Source organism: Artibeus jamaicensis, unplaced genomic scaffold, assembly GCF_021234435.1.
Source record: "Artibeus jamaicensis isolate MK-2021 breed Jamaican fruit bat unplaced genomic scaffold, CSHL_Jam_final contig_60, whole genome shotgun sequence".
In the NCBI taxonomy this organism is placed as follows: Eukaryota; Metazoa; Chordata; class Mammalia; order Chiroptera; family Phyllostomidae; genus Artibeus; species Artibeus jamaicensis.
The window spans coordinates 4,038,168-4,056,970 of NW_026521900.1; the positions used below are offsets into that span (position 1 = coordinate 4,038,168).

Genomic DNA, 18,803 nt, shown 5'->3' on the forward strand with positions numbered 1-18,803 from the left:
GTGCAGGGGCAGGGTGGTGGTGCTCCATCGTGGCCTACAGCTGTCCATTGGGTGCATGGGCTTTGGGGTTTCCTGGGTAGTACAGGCCAAGATCAGCTCCAACCTGTTTTTTGCCTAGAGCCACCTTGCCCGAGGTATAAAGCAATCTGCAATGGGTACTACTTGTGTTGGGCTTGGAGATTCCCAGGTAAAGTCAAGTTGTGAATGTAGGCTGGCTGCTGCTAATGCTGGGCCTGAGGCTTACTGAGGCTAGCTATTGCTTGTTTGAGAGTATTTAGGAAGTTGTGAAGCATGAGCCAAGACCAGCCATTCATATAGAAAAGCAGCTTGGGTGGGTACATAAGTTGGGTGAGGCAGAGTCTCTGGGTATCTCCAAGGTGGGTCAAAAAGTGTTAGCCAGGTTAATGGAGTCTCAGATATGGCACCAGAGCTTGCTGGTTCTGTGGGAGGGTTTAGAAAAGGGGCAATGTCCTCTGCTCGCCTTAATGGCAGGTACTTTAGTTCCTCCCTTTATGCCGCTGGTGCCTTTCAAGCTGCTATCCCAGTGCTGGAGCTCAGAGGGAATGAGTCTGAGTAGGTGAGTCTACGTGGGTGTTCTTTAAGAGGAACTGCTTGGGGCTCCAGAAGTTTCTTCCACCAACTCAATCTCTGCTGGTTTTTGCAGCTATAAGTTGTGGGAGCTTATCTTCCTGTCACTGGAACCCTGGGCTGGGGGGCTTGGTGTAGGTCTGGGACTCCTGCTCCAGAGATATCCCTCCCAAATTGTTACCCACCACAAGTGGGTGTGGGACCAGCCCATTCCATGTTTGTGCCACTCCTACAAGTCTGGATGGATGTGGTTTCTTTAATTCCACAGTTGTCAGACTTCCATTCAATCAATTTCTGCCAGCACTGATTGATGGTTATTTGCTGAGTGATTTTGTAATTATAAATAATTACAAAATTATTTATAATTTTGATGTCGTTGTGTGAAGAGGTGAGCCATGTCTGCCTATGCCACCATCTTGACTGAATGTCCAACATTCATTGATTTTAGTGTACATGTCCTATACTGTTTTGTGCAATCCACTAAGCATTTTTACTTTTATTTTCACATGATTCATTGCTTATCTATAAAAGTAGTTAATTTTTGTATATTGATCCTGTGTCCTGTAATCTTGCTAAAGCTGCCTATTAGTTCTAGATTATTTTGTAGATTCCTTAGGATTTTTTATATACAAGAATATATCTTTGCAAGAAGATAGTTTTATTTCTTCTTTGTTTTTTTGTTTTTAATATTATTTATTCACTTTTGGGGAGAAGGGAATGAAAGGAGAAAGAGAGGGGAACATCCATGTGAGAGAGAAACATCAATTGGCTGCCTCCCTCACATGCCCTATCCGGGAACCAAACTACAACCCAGGCATGTGACTTGACCAGAATTGCACCAGTGACCTGCTTTGTGGGATGCTGCCCAACCAACTGAGTCACAGTGGACAGGGCTTGAATTTCTTTTTCTTGCTTTACTACACTGGTCAGAACCTAAATGTTGAATAGAAGTATTAGGAGTGGACAGTCCTCGTTTTGTTTCTGCTTGTATTAGTTATACATTATTTCTTCACATGTGACCATTTACGGTAGTAGCTTTTGGGGGGCTAAGTCTATTGATATCTACATTTAAAATGGAGAAATATTACTTTGAAAATCCTCACCACATGACATTTCTAGTTCTTTATTACAGGAATTTTGTTTTATGTGATACTTTTCTACTGACAATACTTTGATACATTGATGGAAACAGATATGGGAATTTTTGCCCATCCATTTAGTAACAGTAGAGTGAGAGACCCCAAGACCCAAAGTGAGCAGCAGTGTACTTCAGTCTCCAGCCCCAGGAGGCAAGTAGCACAAGAGCCCCACCAGTGGCCCACTACCCAGTTGGTTTCATATTTGCCAAAATTAATTCTTAAGACTAAATGGGTCCCCAAGAAAGTACCAGTAGCTCAGCCTTTGAAGGTACTCAGATAGTCCAGACATTTAAGCACGAATTGACAGGAGTATAAATTCATGGGAAGCTTTGTTTTGGAACTTCCTGCCTGGTAATCTATTTAAACTTCCAAACTTAACAGTGTATCAAGTTATTTCTCAGACCCCAAATTGCACAAAAACATGAAATTACTGTAGAATTTTCTTTAGGAAATTTCCAAGTCCTAAAAATATGCTGTTCCCAAACATGACTACTAATTTAAAATCATCTCAAAAAAGCAAAGTAGTAAATCCAGAGTTGTAGTTTTCCAGCGTTAACTCCAGATAGAAAAACTCTCTAATTCTCCCTAAACAGTAAAAAATTATAATAAAAATGTCAGTAATACAAAATATTGATGATACCAGACACCAATTTATTTCTAATGCAATATTTACAAAGATTGATCTATCATAAAAATCTACTTATAAATTAATATAAAACTGCTAAATTAAGTTGCTGCTGCTGTTAGTTTTTGCTTTATTAATCTAATCACAGACTACATTTTTAGAAAACATAATTTTAGAACTTCCCACAGAAATAACCTTACATTGGTAGGGTATCATATTTACTATGAAAACAGCAGTTTGTAATAAATGCTAACAGCTGCTCAGAGGTATGACAGATGGTGGGTGAATGTTTAAAATTCAGTTGTCGGAGCTTGGCAGGGAGATAAATGTCATTTAAGAATGTTTTATAACACTGTTGACTTAGAAAATAAACATTTATTCTGTAATAGGGACATTTCCACAAGAAATTGAGAAGACTGAGAATCAGCACCAAATAACATTTGCAAAATACCTTTCACGTAAAAAAAAAAAAAAACCCTCTGGGTTTTTCAGTCTATCCAAAAAACATCCATCATCTGACAACTCAATGTATCACATACAAGTTCCAACCCAAAACTGATTCGACAAATCATTAAAAGACACAACTAGCGGGCCTGCGAAGCAGACAATCGCGGTTCGATTCCCAGTCAGGGCACATGCCAGGGTTGCAGGCAGGTTCCCTGCAGGCCAGTTCCCAGCAGGGGATGCACGAAAGGCAACCATACATTGATGTTTCTCTCCCTCTCTCCTTCCCTTCCCCTCTAAAGATAAATAAATAAATAAATAAATAAATAAATAAATAAATAAAAGACACAACTATACTTTAACGCCAATTCTCAAGAAAGCCTAATTAATGAATGATAGGGTAACATGTCATTATTTTATATTAGCTTTGTGCAATGTGTACTCACACTCGAAGAATCAATTCCAGGCAAAATCAGTTTTCCTTGCTGTACTGGGCTAAATACTGTCCCCTCAAACTTCGTATCTACCCATAATCTCAGAATGTGATCTTATCTGGCAACATGGTCTTTGTAAATGTAATTAACTAAGATGAAGTCATATTGAATTAAGGTGGGTCCTAAATCCAATGACTGGTATACTTTTAAAAAGGCTATGTGAAGACAAGAGTCTCATGAATACAGAGGAAAACTCCATGAGAAGATGGAGACACAAATTGGAGTGATGCACTTACAAGCCCAGGAATGCTGAGGATTGTAGGCGACTCTAGAAGCTGAAAGTGGCTAGAAAAGATTCTTCCCTGGGGCCTTGGGAGGGAGCATAGCCCTGCTGGCATCTTGACTTGGGACTTCCAGCCTCCAGAATGTGAGGGAATAATTTCTGTTATTTTAAGCCACCCAGTTTATGGTACTTTGTTACGGCAGCTTTAGCAAACTAATACACATGCCAAATTGTACTGTACTAAAATTGATCTGTATATTTCATATACAGACCATCTCTGCACCAGTGCTTTTAATTTCTGAAAGTAGACAAACAAGAACAAGCTGGGCCAAGCTCAGCTTCTCCTCAAGCCTCTTTATTTCTTTCTACAAAATGAGGGGCAGCATGTGTGTGCCAGGAGGAACTGGTTTGGTAGGAAATATTTAGAGTTTCTGAACCTATTTCTAACTACAGATTACATTAGATGTGTTTTACTAGAATTCAAATCAGAAAGTTTCTTCCCTTCAGTGGAACCACAGTATTTCTTCTTTTGTTTTCCTGTAAATTCTTTCAATATGACAGTTGTTTTGTTTCCTGTAAACAAGTGCTAATAATGTTTCTTTGAATTCTGAGCTTGTTACTGTTTTAAACACATGACTAGAAAAAATAAAATACTTGATGATTTTGTCTTCTGTAGAAACTTAATTCTGTTTCTTGCCAGCTTAAAACTTATGGCTTTGCCCTGGCTGCTGGCTCAATTGGTTGGAACATCGATCTGTAAACCAAAAGGTTGAAAGTTGATTCCCAGTCAGGGCACATACCTAGGTTGGGGGTTTGATCTCTGGTCTAGATATGTACGGGAGACCGATCAATGTTTCTCTGTCTCTGTCTCTCTCCTCCCTCCCCTCTCTCTAAAAATCACTAAACACATCCTTGGGTGAGGATTTAAAAAGTTATGGCCTCAAATTTAGCTATTTAGAGTGTTACTGAATCAATAGGAATTATTTAAATATAATAAAGATATTTAATATTAATTTATTAAATATCTTTAGTATATTTAAAGTGGCCATAGTCCACAAAACTATGCCACTAGGTGTCACTACTTAGAATCCTTAAAAAGGAACCAATACTGATTTTACAAAACAAAACAATCCAAGTTCAAGTATGGGATATGGAGCATTAGAAGGAAGAATAATGAATGGTCAAAGTTTGAAAAGCTTCTTCTCAACAGTTGGTCATACCAAGTTCCTTTTTGGGGGGCATACCACAGTATTTAAGTATTAAATAATATCTTAATGGTTAGATTTCTTTATGTGGCAACCATTTGAATACTTCACTGATTATATTATTAAAATGTAGACTCTTAGCTTTGAAATAAGAGCTTAGTGAACTGTATTTAAGGGATAAAGATCATGAGGGCACATTCTCATGATGGTCTATGTCATTCATGATGATTAAGCTTTCACTGAAGGACAGCTCAGTTTGCATCTTCAGAACCAAATGCATGTAAGCACTGCTCAGGGCCAGCCTTAGAGTCAGTCATTTCATGAGGTGACTGGGGTTCACATGTAGTACTTGTCTGCCAAATTCTGCAGATATGGCATGTTTTTGCTGAGCAGAGGTCATTTTCAGCACACCAGCTCCTTTTCAAATCGAGGTGCATTGATAAGGCAGATGCTGATACTACAGACACACCTTTAAGTTTATAATTTATAAGCACCCAAAAGAAGTTGAAGTATGTTTTTTCCTACTAAAATCTGAGTCTCTTCTGAAGTTGTAAGAATGTCTACCCAAGAATGTAGCAGTTACCCAAAATAAATGTTTTTCGTAAGGTCTGAGAAGTTAGCATTGGGCAATAACTGGTGTCCTGGCTAAGCTCCAAAGTTCAGTCTGTTCCTAACTTTCTGCTCCTCCTTGTAAAAACTAGCAATGTTCTTGCATTTCCCCTGAAGTCTCAAGCTTGGGGTGCTAATATACCTTGTTATATTAGTGAGAAAAGTACAACTTTGAAAACTGATTTGAGCTTCTCTGAGCCTTTAATTGACAAAAAGTCCTTGATCTAAAGGTCAGTAAATCTGCCCTGGCTTGTGTGAATCAGTGGATTGAGCACTGGTCTGCAAAACCAAAGGGTCGCTGGTTTGATTCCCAGTTGGGGCACAATCTTTGGTTGTGAGCCAAGTTGTGCCCCCAGTAGGGGGTGCCTGAGAGGCAACTAGACATTGATGTTTCTTTCCTTCTCTTTCTCCTTCCCTTCCCCTCTCTCTAAGAATAAATAAATAAAATATAAAAAAATAAAGGTCAGTAAATCTCAGTAAAGACCTCACCACTGACTACACTGAAATAAACTAAATCTTCACACTCTGTTGCAGCTTCTTTCATATATCTTACATACTAGTTCTAGTAAAGGATAAGACTTCTATGGGAAATTCACAATTGTGAAATCTTTTTGCATAATATGAAGCAATGATGGGGAATAACATATATTTAAAGAGCCAACAAGTAGAGGTCAGACAATAATTTAAATAACACACATAATAATGATGACCGTGATGATGACAGTGGTGGTGATGGTGGTACTGGAGAAAGAGGAAAAGGAAGAGGAGGAGGAGGGGGAGGGGGAGGGGGGAGGAGGAGGATTGGAACTGGGAGTGAGTCACAAAATAGAATGAATTTTAGGGATTTTGGTGCCCAAGGAAAGTAATAGTTATTTGAAATGGACTTAATCTGAAATGTCCCCAAGTCACTGGAGATAAATACACTAAAGAGAAGAACCATTTCCTTATCTTCCTGGGCACGTTTTTCACTTTATTGAGATATAATTGACCAATAATGTTGTAACATATTTAAAGATCACAACATGGTGATTTGATAAATGTTTACATAGTGAAAAGATTACCACAATTAAATTAATTAACACATCCATCACCTCACACATTTATCTTTTCTTGTGAGAACACTTAAGTTCTACTCTCTTAGCAAATTTCAATTACACAATACAATGTTATCAACTACAGTCACCATGTTACACATTAGATCCTCAGACCTTATTTATCTTATAACTGAAAGTCTGTACCCTTTTATTAACCTCTCTCCATTTTCCCCACCCCCAGCCAGGGGCAACCATCATTCTGTTTTGTTTCCATGAGTTCAATTTTTTTTTTTTAAGATTCCACATATAAGTGATACCATGTGATATTGGTCTTTTTCTGTCTGGCTTATTTCACTAACCACATTTTAAAACTATGTTTCTCAGCTTTGTTGAAGCTAGGTAGGCATGCAACTAGTACTTCCCAATGAAATATGGGCAAGAGTGATACAGCCCTTTCCAACCTCGACCCTGAAAATTTTTTCATTTTCTTTTAGCTGGTGGCTGGATGCAAAGGATACAGTGGAAGATTCCAAAGTGCTGGGGGAGGGCAGGACCACACAGTGGAGAAAACCTGGATTCCTAAATGACTATGTGCAAGAAGAGCCCTCCCAATCTACTTGTTTTAGGCTGTGATGTAAGTAAGAAATAAAATATTAAAAAGCCAAACTAATTTTTAAAATTTGGTAATTAATTTGATTTGATCACATTTATGGAAAGAAGTCACTGTTAGACTTCCGCCAAGATGGAGAAGTAGGTGGAGGGTCCACCTCGCCTCTGTGCACAACCAAATCTAAGAACAACTATTTTTAACAGCAGTCACAACCAAGCCACACGGAAAATCAACAATACGGAGTCCAAAGGACAACTAGATACTCGGCTGGACCCGTACGAGGAGCGAGGCCAGAAGCAGAGCAGGTTAGCAAGAAAAAATTCCCGGGGCGGTGCGCGGGGCGCGCAGGCAACCGGGGGCTGATCGCCAGCGAGCTGGCTGCCGGAGCGCACAGGGAATAGGCGCGGTGGGTCGCTCAGTCGCGCGCATTTACGTGCGGAGAAACCAGTGAGAAGGGAAACCCGCGCGGTGCAGCAGGCTCGCAAAATTAGGATCGGATAAGCAAGCCCGAGGCGTTTGAGTGTCTGGATGCGCTGGGCTAGCGGAGAGGAACGCCATTGCTCCCTCTCTGACCCCGCCCCCACACACAGCGTCACAAACCAGCGACCTGGGTCGCCCCGTTCAGGTAAACAACTAAGGCTTCGCTCCGTTCACTAAACAGCACGAATAAACCAAAAATGGCTCTAGAACAACTCAGAGCCCCAGAACCGATAGACCTAAGTGATGAAGAAATAGCCAGTCTTTCAGATGCACAGTTCAAAACACTGGTTATAAAGATCCTTACAGAACTGGTGGATTTTAGTCACAAATGAGAGAAACATATGGAAGCTAAATTAATTGAAATGAATGCTGATACAAAAGATACCAATAGTGATGGAAAGAAAATTGGGACTCAAATCAAGGGAGAACACCAGACAGAAGAAAAAGATGATCAAGCAGAAAGGAATGAAGAAATAAGAATTCAGAAAAATGAGGAGAGGCTTGGGAAACTCCAGGACATCTTTAAACGTTCCAACATCCGAATTATAGGGGTACCAGAAGGGGGAAAGGCACAACCACCAGTTGAAAAATTATTTGAACAAATAATAAAGGAGAATTTCCCCAATCTGGCAAAGGAAATAGACTTCCGAGAGATCCAGGAAGCTCGGAGAGTCCCGAGGAAGTTGGACCTGGGAAGGAACACACCAAGGCACATCATAATTACATTAGCCAAGATTAAAATGAAGGAGAGAATCCTAGAAGCAGCAAGAGCTAAGGGGACAGTCACCTACAAAGGAGTTCCCATCAGACTGTCAGCTGATTTCTCAAAAGAGACCTTACAGGCAAGAAGGGGCTGGACAGAGGTATTCCAAGTCATGAAAACCAAAGATCTACAACCAAGATTGCTCTACCCAGCAAAACTTTCATTTAGAATGGAAGGACAGATAAAGTGCTTCTCAGATAAGGTCAAATTCAAGGAGTTCATCATCACCAAGCCCTTACTATATGAAATGTTAAAGGGACTTACCTAAGAAAAAGAAGATAAAAAAGATGAACAGTGAAAGGACAGCAAACTCACAGTTATTAAGAACCACACCTAAAACAAAAGCAAACTAAGAGGATAGCTAGATCAGGAGCAGAACCATAGAAATGAAGATCACAGGGAGGGTTAGCAACAGGGGAGTGGGAGGAGGGGAAGGGGGGAGAAGGTACAGAAAATAAGTAGTATAGACAGTAGATAGAAAATAGATAGGGGGGGAGGGTAAGAATAGTAGGGGAAATACAGGATCTAAAGAATTTGAGACACATGTTCATGAACTAAAGGGGGAAATGGTGGGGGAGGGGTATGCAGGGTGGAGGGGAAGGGAGGGGGGAATAGAGCAAATGTAATGGCATAATCAATAAAAAAAAAAAGAAGTCACTGTTAGATACCTATGATTACATGTAGTATGAAGTTGAAACATAATGCAACACTCTTAGCTTGGCTTTCCCCAAACTAGTCCTCATCATTTTGACAGGATTGTTAATTAAAGTTCTATGTCTAAATTAATTTTAGAAATAGTCTTTTTTTAGTTTTGTACTATGCTCTTTATTTTTTAATTACTTTTCAGTTACAGTTGTCCTGCCATTCTCCCCATTGCTCTCCCCTGCCCCGGCCCCCACAATCAATCCCCAGACTTTAATCACATTTCTTTGCTATAGGATATCTCAGAGGTGTTAATATACTAACATCCATTGTAAACCTGTACAAAGGGAATAAAGAATGTAGCATTTCCCAAACTTAATTAGCCAATAAGTTTAAGATATGCTCCCTCTCATGGCAACACTCATTACTGTCTCCCAAAGCAATGTTCTATAGAATATATTCTAAAACATTTTGCTTTAGCTGACTTTGCCTCATATGGTGGATCAGAGTTGGCACCAAAAGTTCTAGGCACCCCACAGCAAATGTTGTTCTCTTATTAAGGGAAGGTTTTTCTTATAAAAATGAAACCCTAATACATACTAGTATACTAACATGTACTAAGAACGTTTTCACTGCTAGTGAAGCAAGTTCTCTAAGAAAGGCATTTTACTAAAATGGGACTGACATGAAGACAGATGTGAACTGCCAGCTTCTGATTTTCTTTGTATCTCAATCTGCTGTTAATGGAGCCTGTTGTATTTAATAATGAAGTATATTATTATGTTTTAAGGAGAAGAAATTGAATCTATGAAAATTGGCCATATTAAATATGAAATGTGTGATATAGTCCATTATACAGTATCTCATTTGCTTTTCTCTCTCTTATACTCATGCTTGAGGTGCAATGTTTTAAAACAATGTTTAAAGCAATAAAAACTAATCATAGCTAATATCCATGGATTCTTCTAACAGAAATACACACACACACAATTTTTTTCACTGTGACTTGTTAGGCTATATTGCATTGTGCTTTATATGATACAGAACTTTATTTTACTTACAAATCTGTGATGGGTGATTTCCCACATTTCTCACATACTTAAAGCAACTGAAAAAGGACTGTTATGGTGAACATCAAGAAATTAATGTAAAGCAAAATGATATGCTAAATATTTATCCCCAAAAATAATAAAAAGAGAGACTTACATCTAGTAGTGTGTGAAGATGCTGATCCTGGAAAACACTGTGTAGAAAATCTAAGTCCTTTTCACTGCAGTCTGTAAGTGCGTGAATTTCTTCCAGGCTGTCCAGCACCTGTGAGACTGCTCCTAAGGGGAACACACAGAAAACAAATAGCCAGTAAAGAAGGTCAATGTCAGACCTACCTTTGTAATTTAAATCTTGCATTTCAGAACAATGGGCTAACAAACAGAACTTAAAGGCTAGTGTCTTTAGTGGAGGGCAGACTTAAATGGAATTTCATATCTTTAAAAATGGAATATTCTCAGTTTTAACAATGTCATGTGTGCTCTTAATTTTTTCAAAGCAAATTGGGGCTTGTCTTACTCTAATTAAGTAAATTCATCAACTATAATTGAGCTACTAGATAAGATCCCAGTGTAGCAAGTTATACATCAGATGAATATGGGTCTCACGACCCCATTATGTTTTGCAGTGTTACAGAAATAACACAGGTGAACCTTTCATATAGGTGCATTCCATGAAGAACTGTAGATTTATAGACATTTACAGCTGACCATAAAGCCAGCTATAGAACTGAGGGACAAACACCTTCAACTGGCAGCTCCTGCAGTGTAAAATAGGCCTCTTTGGATTTTTAAGGCTCAAACTTAACAAAAACCCCAATCCATCCTATTTCTTTCCTCCACATACAAAGTCAAGAGAACCAAGTTGTTCTCAGTCTGTTGGGCCCTTTTATTCAGAAGATAACGACAAAGGATAAAGTACACTGATTAACACTTCTGAATACCATATTAAATACTAGGGCAAATCATTTTTGCAGGGCAAAGCGAATAATAGTGTGATCACTCTCTTTAAATTTCCTCTTAGAAGCAAGGAATCCTGACAGCTATCAGCAGGGAAAGATCTGTACTGAGTAGTAACAAAGTCACTTACACAGCCTTAAAGAAATGACTAGCCTATTGTACTCTACAGACAACACCTACATACATACTTCAGAGAAAGAAAAGAACCTTGAGAGGAAAGGCTTCAGAATATTAGTGTCCATAATGTTGGGTAAATTTTAAGAAGTGCCTTGTTGTCTTGGATCAGTAGTTTTCAGACTGTGGCGATTTTGCCACCCAGGTGGACATTTCACAATGGCTGGAGTCATTTTTGTCACAACTGTGGTGGTGGGTGGTAGGGAAACAGGTTGTGCTACCGTGATCTAGTGGGTAGAGGCCTGGGATGCTATGAAATATCCTACAATGTCCAGGACAGTCCCCTTCGACCTGAAAGAATTATGTAGCCCCAAATATCAATAGTGCTGAGGTTGATAAACCTTGCTTTATTTAGATCAGGGGTCCCCAACCCCCAGGCTGTGGACCCATACTGGAACTGGGCTGCATAGCAGGTGAGCTGCAGGGAGCTAGAGATGCTTTGCTTGCACCTGCGCAAGCAAACCCTCCCCCTGGTCTGCAGAAAAATTGTCTTCCAAGAAACTGGTCCCTGGTGCCAAAAAAGGTTGGGGTCTGCTGCTCTGGATAAAGATACAAATCTTGAATCTTTCTGTTCTGGAACTCTATGCTGTTTCTAATTACTTCTTGTCTTGGACTTTATCCATTTGCATGCACTTATTGGTAACAATGTAAATGGTTACCACTTTTCCAGAAAGCAATCTGGTAACACAGAACAAAGATCCTTAAAAATGCTCATGCACTTTGATCCAATAATTACATTTATAAAAATCTACCTTAAGGACAAACAGGAAATACAAAAAAATGTTTATGTATATGGATACTTACCATACAAAATAGAAAAAATCTAATAATTAGAGAATGATTACATAAATTATAGAATACTCATAAATGGACTATGTGGCCAAATGAAAATTACTTTTAAAGAATTTTAAAAACAGAGAAATCCTCATAACACAGAATTCAAGAAAGCAGAATACAAAACCACAGAAACTGTATATTCCCTGATTGAAAAAAAAATACAAACTCAGAAAAAAACAATGAAATACAGCAAAAGGGTAACAGTATTTTTATATTCCTAGTTATACTTCATTCTCTTCCTGTTCATACACTCCAAGTTTTCTATACTAGAAAAAAGTTGCTATATAAGCAACTGCTTTTTTGTAGTACTATTTAATTACATTAAGCATGTAAGGCTTAAGCCATAAATCAAGTGATTATCCAGGTGAAAACCTAATTATTATTTTCACTTAGTTATTTTAGTGAAATATTACCCAATTTTTATTTTTGCCAGCATTGCTTATGCTGATACATAATCTAGGTGGAAGTTTATTAATACTATAGGGTTAAAATAGTATCTAGCCAATACTAAGCCAGCAAGTGTAACTGCTGGGAAGCAATTTTGGCTGTAAAGTGCCAAAGCTCTGTGCAATTCTTGTCCCACCAACACACAGCATGGATTACCCTACGTGTGCACTTGTTCACTCTTCTTTTCTGTGCTGTGAGGTCCTTAAGGCAGGTCTACATTTGACTCATTTTATAACACCTACAAGGTATCCATTGAATTAATGTAGTACTAAAGAAACATCACAATAGCAGCTCCCAATTCTTGAGTATTTATTATGTGCCAGGCACATCTTCAAGAAAATGCAGTAAGGTAGATAGATATATTTACCCAACCTCTCTAAATAGGGAACTCAGGTTCAGAGAGGCCAAGGAAGGTCACAGCTAGAATCGGTGGAGCCAGGACTCAGCTCTGGTTTGTCTTGCTCCTTGTCTAAGTCTGTGCCCTACCTGAGCTACTACACTAATTGGCCCCAGCAGGAAAATCGGGGGAACCTTCAACCCAAAGCTATGTGTGGTTTATGCATAGGGAGGTTAAAAAAAACCTTGAACCCTATTGGGTCAGACAATAACCCAAACCTTTATTGAACTGCTACTGCTTTTTGTCAGATGCTAGGCAGGAGCTTCAGAGAAAACAGGTGTAATTCCTGGCCTCAAGAAAGGACTCTCAGGCTACTGTGTGAAGTAGTCACCCCATATTATACCCTGAAGTAAATGGGCACAGAAATGGGCTGCTTGAGGGGGAAGCCTAAGAGAGGAGTTGGGTGAGCAAGAGGAATTCAAAACCTCCACCTAGAGTCTAATCTGCTTTTAGGGGCCCAGTGGATGCTTTGCTGGAAAGCATAAGGGCATCTGTTAGCCTGTTTCCAGTAGACAAGACCCACTAGGTCAACAAATCTATTTAACAACCTTAAATCTGCTTCCTTTTCTGAACTGATTTTAGTCTTGTCTTGTACCCTAATGTGAAACTTTGTGAATTTTCAATCATGAAAGGAAGCATCTTTATAGCTATATTCAAGTTGCCTATTTCAAACTCTGAAAAGTACCCCTAATTTTAAGTTTTTGTAATTTGGTAGAAAAATTCATTTGCATTCCACTTCTCCACTGTTGTTTCAAATTAAATAGACACTATTTTTAGTCTAACCTCAAAATCTTTCATCACTCTTGGTCATCTTAATACCTTCCATGGATACCTTTTGCAATTCTGTTATTTCTTTCTTTCGATATAACCAGCAGAACCACAGATACATTTTTAGTCTGGCAGATGTATATAACTGATATCTGTAGTTGAATACCAAGCCCATCTAAAACTCCTATAATTTTTAAATTCATTATAAAACATAAATGTACACAAACATTTTGGCGGCTTTTCCACTGTTATTTGTTTAAAACTGAGGCAGTAGTAATAATACAACACAACATACGCAAGCTCTAAAGCTGCTACTAAGTATTTATTTTGTTGATCAATACTGTCAAATCTGAAAAAACTATTCACTTTTCTTAAAAACTGAAAAGGATGTTTTTATATCAGACCTCTGTATAAACTTGTAACTACCCTGAAAAAGTGAATAAATAAACAGAACATGAGTCCACCTCTCTAACTAATGGCAGGACTGTAGGTATCCTATCCACATCTGTATTCCTGGCTGTACTTGCAGACTGTGTTGTACAAAAAGACACAACAAAATGTATTCAATTAAAATTATTTTTTTCTGAGCAAATTCTGAAGACTTGAAAATAGGTATCATAGCAAAATTACAGAAAACAGTTAATTTTAAAAACTCACAGACACAGACAACACTATGGTGATTACCAGAGGCAAAGGGGGTGGGGGAGGTAGAAGAGGGCAAAAGGGGGATAAATGGTGATGGAAGGAGACTTGCCTTGGGGTGGGGAACACACAATACAGGATACAGGTGATGTATTGTAGAATTATACACGTGAAACCTATGTAATTGTGTTAACCAATGTTGCCCCAATACAACCAATAAAAATTAAAAAGAAAAGAAAATTATTTTAATACTTACATTTGTATGATAGTTCATAATTTCCAAAGTGCTTTTATACTCATTAGTTATGTGATTCCACAATAACCCTGTCCTTTAGGCAAATATTTTTACATTTGAAAAATCTGCTTACTAGGGTATAATTAAGTTAATATTCCCCAATTTACATGTATACTTTCATCACTCCAAAAAAAAATTGCCCTCTTGTCCTTTGCAGCCAATTTCTCCCTCCTAACCCTCTGACAATACCTTTTATTCTCACTATACAGAGCAAATTCTGGTTATCAAGTAAGTTATAAGCAACAGTGAATCCCATAATGGAAATTACAGTTTGGATTTCAGCATCTGTGTTATATCCGATTCAAAATATGAAAACTCACACATAGTGACAAATGATTTAGATTCTTTTTTTTCAAAGATTTTATTCATTTATCTTTAGATGGGAAGGGAAGGAGAGAGGGAAAAAAACATCAAAGGACGGTTGCCTCTCCTGTGTCCCCTGCTGGGAACTGGCCCGCAACCCAGGCATGTGCCCTGACTGGGAATTGAACCACAATCCTTTGGTTCTCAGGCCTGCGCTCAATCCACTGAGCTATACCAACCAGGGCTTTTTTTTTTTTAGATTCTTTATGTATACAATTTAGTAGAGATGCCTCAAAATTTATTGGTTAAAAGAAGCAAACTCTGCAAATGTGTTCTGTTGGAGCATAGATACTAAAATTCTAATGGCATTATGCTTCTTAGAATAGTCTATGTTTCTAAATAGCAACATCACTGGGTACAAATTTGTTAAAGTATTTTATGAAAAATTTTTTTTGGTTTTGATATGGCCATATATTTTTTAAATTAAATTTATTGGGGTGACATTGGCTAATAAGATCCTATAGGTTTCAAGTGTAGATTTCTATGATACATGATCTGTATATTGCCTCATGTGCCCACCACCCAAAGTAGGATCATATTCCATCACTACATATTTGACCCCCTTTACCCTTTACTACCTCCACCCCTTCCCTCTGGTAACCACCAAACTGCTGTCTGTGTCTATGAGTTTCACTGTCAAAGTATTTTAAATAGCATTCTCCTGGTTGTTAAGTGTCTATCCATATAAAGCTTTACAACTAAGGAAAAGCCCTACTTGATATCTCCAAGATGCCTTCATTCCCAAATGCCAATAGGTCTGTTGATTTTTTTTAAAGGAGAGGGGTGCTAAATCTGGAGAAACAAAAAGCAGTTACAAATGGCAAGAGTATTACATTTCAATAGCCATTAGCTTGTACGTGGTAGGCAGCCTGTAAAATGGTCCTCAAGATCCTGGCCTCTTGGTATTAATTCTCTTGTATGAGCAATTTCATCCCTGGAGTGTGGGCTGGACTTATTAACTCATTTTTAATGAACAGAATAGGACAGAAGTGATAGGATATAACTTCCAAGAATAGGTTTTAAATACTGTGGCTTCTGTCTTTCTCTCTCTCTTTCTTACTTTTATCCTCCTCTAATCATTCATGCTGAAGGAAGCAAGCTTCCATGTTGTGAGCAGCCCTATGGAGAGAGAGGCCCAACAGCCAGTGAGGAACTGAAGCCCGTCAATAACCTTATGAGTGAGCTTGGAAGAGGATTTCCCCTACAGATGGCTCTTCACATGAGATTGCAGCTCTGGACAAGTTTGACTACAATCTCATGAGAGATCATGAGCCAGAGGCACTCAGCTAAACCATGCCCAGATTCCTGATCCATAGAAACCATAAGATAATAAATGCTGCTTTGCTGTTATTCATTACATAACAACAAATAACAAACACACTCACTGAGATTTTTATACAGTCACGCACCACTTAACAACGTTTAGGTCAATGACGGACCACATATACAATGGTGGCATGTGCTGCTAGTCATATAAAAGTGTACCACATACAATTAACAGTAGTAGGCTATACCACCTAGGTTTGTGTAAGTGTACTCTATGATGTTTGCATAGTGAAGAAACTGCTTTATGACACATTTCTCAGAATGTATCCCAATTGTTAAGTGGTGCATGACTGTGTTAAATCACAGTCATGTGATTAATATAACAAAATGTGACAATGAATTTGATTACAGGATTCCAGATTTTCTAATTTATCTTTGTCTATTATATACCTTCTTTTCAGTAAGCACAACATTAAGGTAAAGGTTTATTCTTTTGTTTTAATTGAAATTATTATTGACATAATAGATTTATATGCAGTTTTAAGAAATAATAGAGATCCCTTGTATATACTCTGCTCAGTTTTCCCACTGGTAACATTTTATAAAACTACAGTATAATAATACCAGAACTGACATTGACATAGTCCACCTATCTTACTTGGTTTACCTGAGCTTTATTTTTATTCATTTTGTGTGTGTGTATGCATGTGTGCAATTTATTTCATGCCTTTTACTTTAATATTCTCCCATACTCAATTATATCCCTTTGTAATTAAAATATAGCCATTATATTATTCATATTCTTTCATGTTCTTTCTGATGGTAAAAGTTGTTAAGAGACATGAATAGATATAAATTCAGTATTTTATTTCATAGTGCCATATTAATAAACTGAAAATAGAGTCAGTAACAAAAAGTAATAAAAAGAACTTACAGATTATGTAACTGTCAAAAGGAAAATTCACTTACCCTGAGTTTTCTCGAAAGCAAACTATAAAGTAAAATGTTACCCTTCTTCCAAAATTAATGTATTTGTGCTTGAAATTCAGATGTGAAATAGTAAGTGCAATTAAAATTTTAACACTGACTCTTTCCTTTCATGAAAGAAGTGAGAAGTTAATATTTGTATAACAATGCCTCCAGAAATCAATATATCCAAGCTTTTATTTTATGATCAGGCAGTGTTAAAATTCACAATTAAATATCTACACACAAACAGCCAAGGAAAAAGTCAAGCTGATTATGAACCATGCAAAGCCAAATACTTTTGCATAAAAGATAAACCTTAGAGGAAAACAAAGGGATACCTACTTTCTGCTGCTAGAAGTCCTAGGAGGAAGGCAGCATATGGACAAACAACAAACAGTATGATTTTAGAGCAAGCAGGTTATCAAGCCACAATCGGGCCCAGTAGATGAGCCACAAGAAGCATGGTCCCCCAGCTGAGTCCAAAGTGAGCCCCTGTGTTCCATAAGCACATTCACTGGGACTGTTTACGCTTTCAATTATCAAAATACTGGGTGCTGATTTTGACTTTTTTGAAGTAAAATATGAGAACAGATCATTCGTACTTTGGATTATTAGTAACAAAGCAACAATATATTGCTTATCATAAGATTAAACTAAACATGTTCTAGTGAATGTATTAACAAATTTTGATAATCAAAATAGAAAAGAATTTCTTGTTTAGAAATTTTTTTACAATGTAAACCGCATACCTAAACATGTAGAATCTGGTTTAGATGACAAATTGGGAAGTTGTTTCCTTTTAAATGTTTTTAAATTGTGATTTTAAATAGAATTTTTTGGGGGGGCAAAATAGAATTATCAAGCTTTTAATTTTGTCAAACAAGTCATTAAAAACCCTAATTATGTATAATTTATTATTACTTCATAGAAAGAACAGAAAAGGCATTGTGTAAAGGTGAAAAACAGTCATCTCAAGGAAGGGCAGTTGGTGACCTTACACTCACTGTTCTTTCTCTCAAACTCCTCCTTTCCTGCCCTTTACCTCTGCTCTACAAACACATGCTCTATGATCATTTTTCTCTTTCTACCATGAGCTTGGAAGAACTTTTAGGTACTCTGTGTTTTGTACTGTAAAACAAACCCCTGAAAATTTAAACAGAAAGACAGTGGAAAGGATAACATTGGGAACTTAAAATAAATGATATAGAATTTAAGGATTATAATTAAACAGAGATGAATTTAGGTTTGAAAATTAATGAAAATGTTAAAAATAAAATAGATGAAAAAATATAAGTGAGTTACTTTATGTAAGTGTACAGCTCTTATGGGAATCCAAGATAGTTTTTGGTTAACCAAGCATACAACCATTGCTTGCAGAAAAGAAAACTTGCTGGTGGATAGTTATTAATAAATAATGCTGATAAAATAGTACAATGCCTCCCTTTAAATGACTTGGTCTTAAAAATTAATTTTAGAAACATGTTTCTGATAGTTATGGTAAAGTTAAGAAGACATTAGAATTTTTTCAAATTTCTTCTTTGTTTCTGACTTTTTTTTTTGGCAAAGCAAATGATCTTTTATTGGAATCAAAGATGAAGTGATGCCAGGGCTACTGTCCTCTTGGCTGGGCTAGAAGCTCCAGGCCTGTGTGCTCAGCCCTTTCTTTGACTTCTAAGAATATAAAAATTTATTCTTCATTTAGGGTAATTGACCAGACAAAAATAGTGCATAGTAATTCTTCTATCTTTTACTTGTAGCATCTGGACAGTGCTATTTAAAAATA

At 37.5% G+C, this 18,803-nt stretch overlaps 1 protein-coding gene across 9 annotated transcripts in view; it reads right to left on the reverse strand.

Annotated features, from left to right (window-relative positions):
- Window positions 1–18,803, reverse strand: part of CASK (calcium/calmodulin dependent serine protein kinase) — a 490,261-nt gene that overhangs the window by 104,887 nt on the left and 366,571 nt on the right. For all 9 annotated transcript variants that reach the window (XM_037165398.2, XM_037165406.2, XM_037165435.2 and 6 more), the window contains one exon: window positions 10,063–10,184. In XM_037165398.2, coding sequence (XP_037021293.1) covers window positions 10,063–10,184 — 122 coding nt within the window. The remainder of the gene's footprint in view (window positions 1–10,062; window positions 10,185–18,803) is intronic.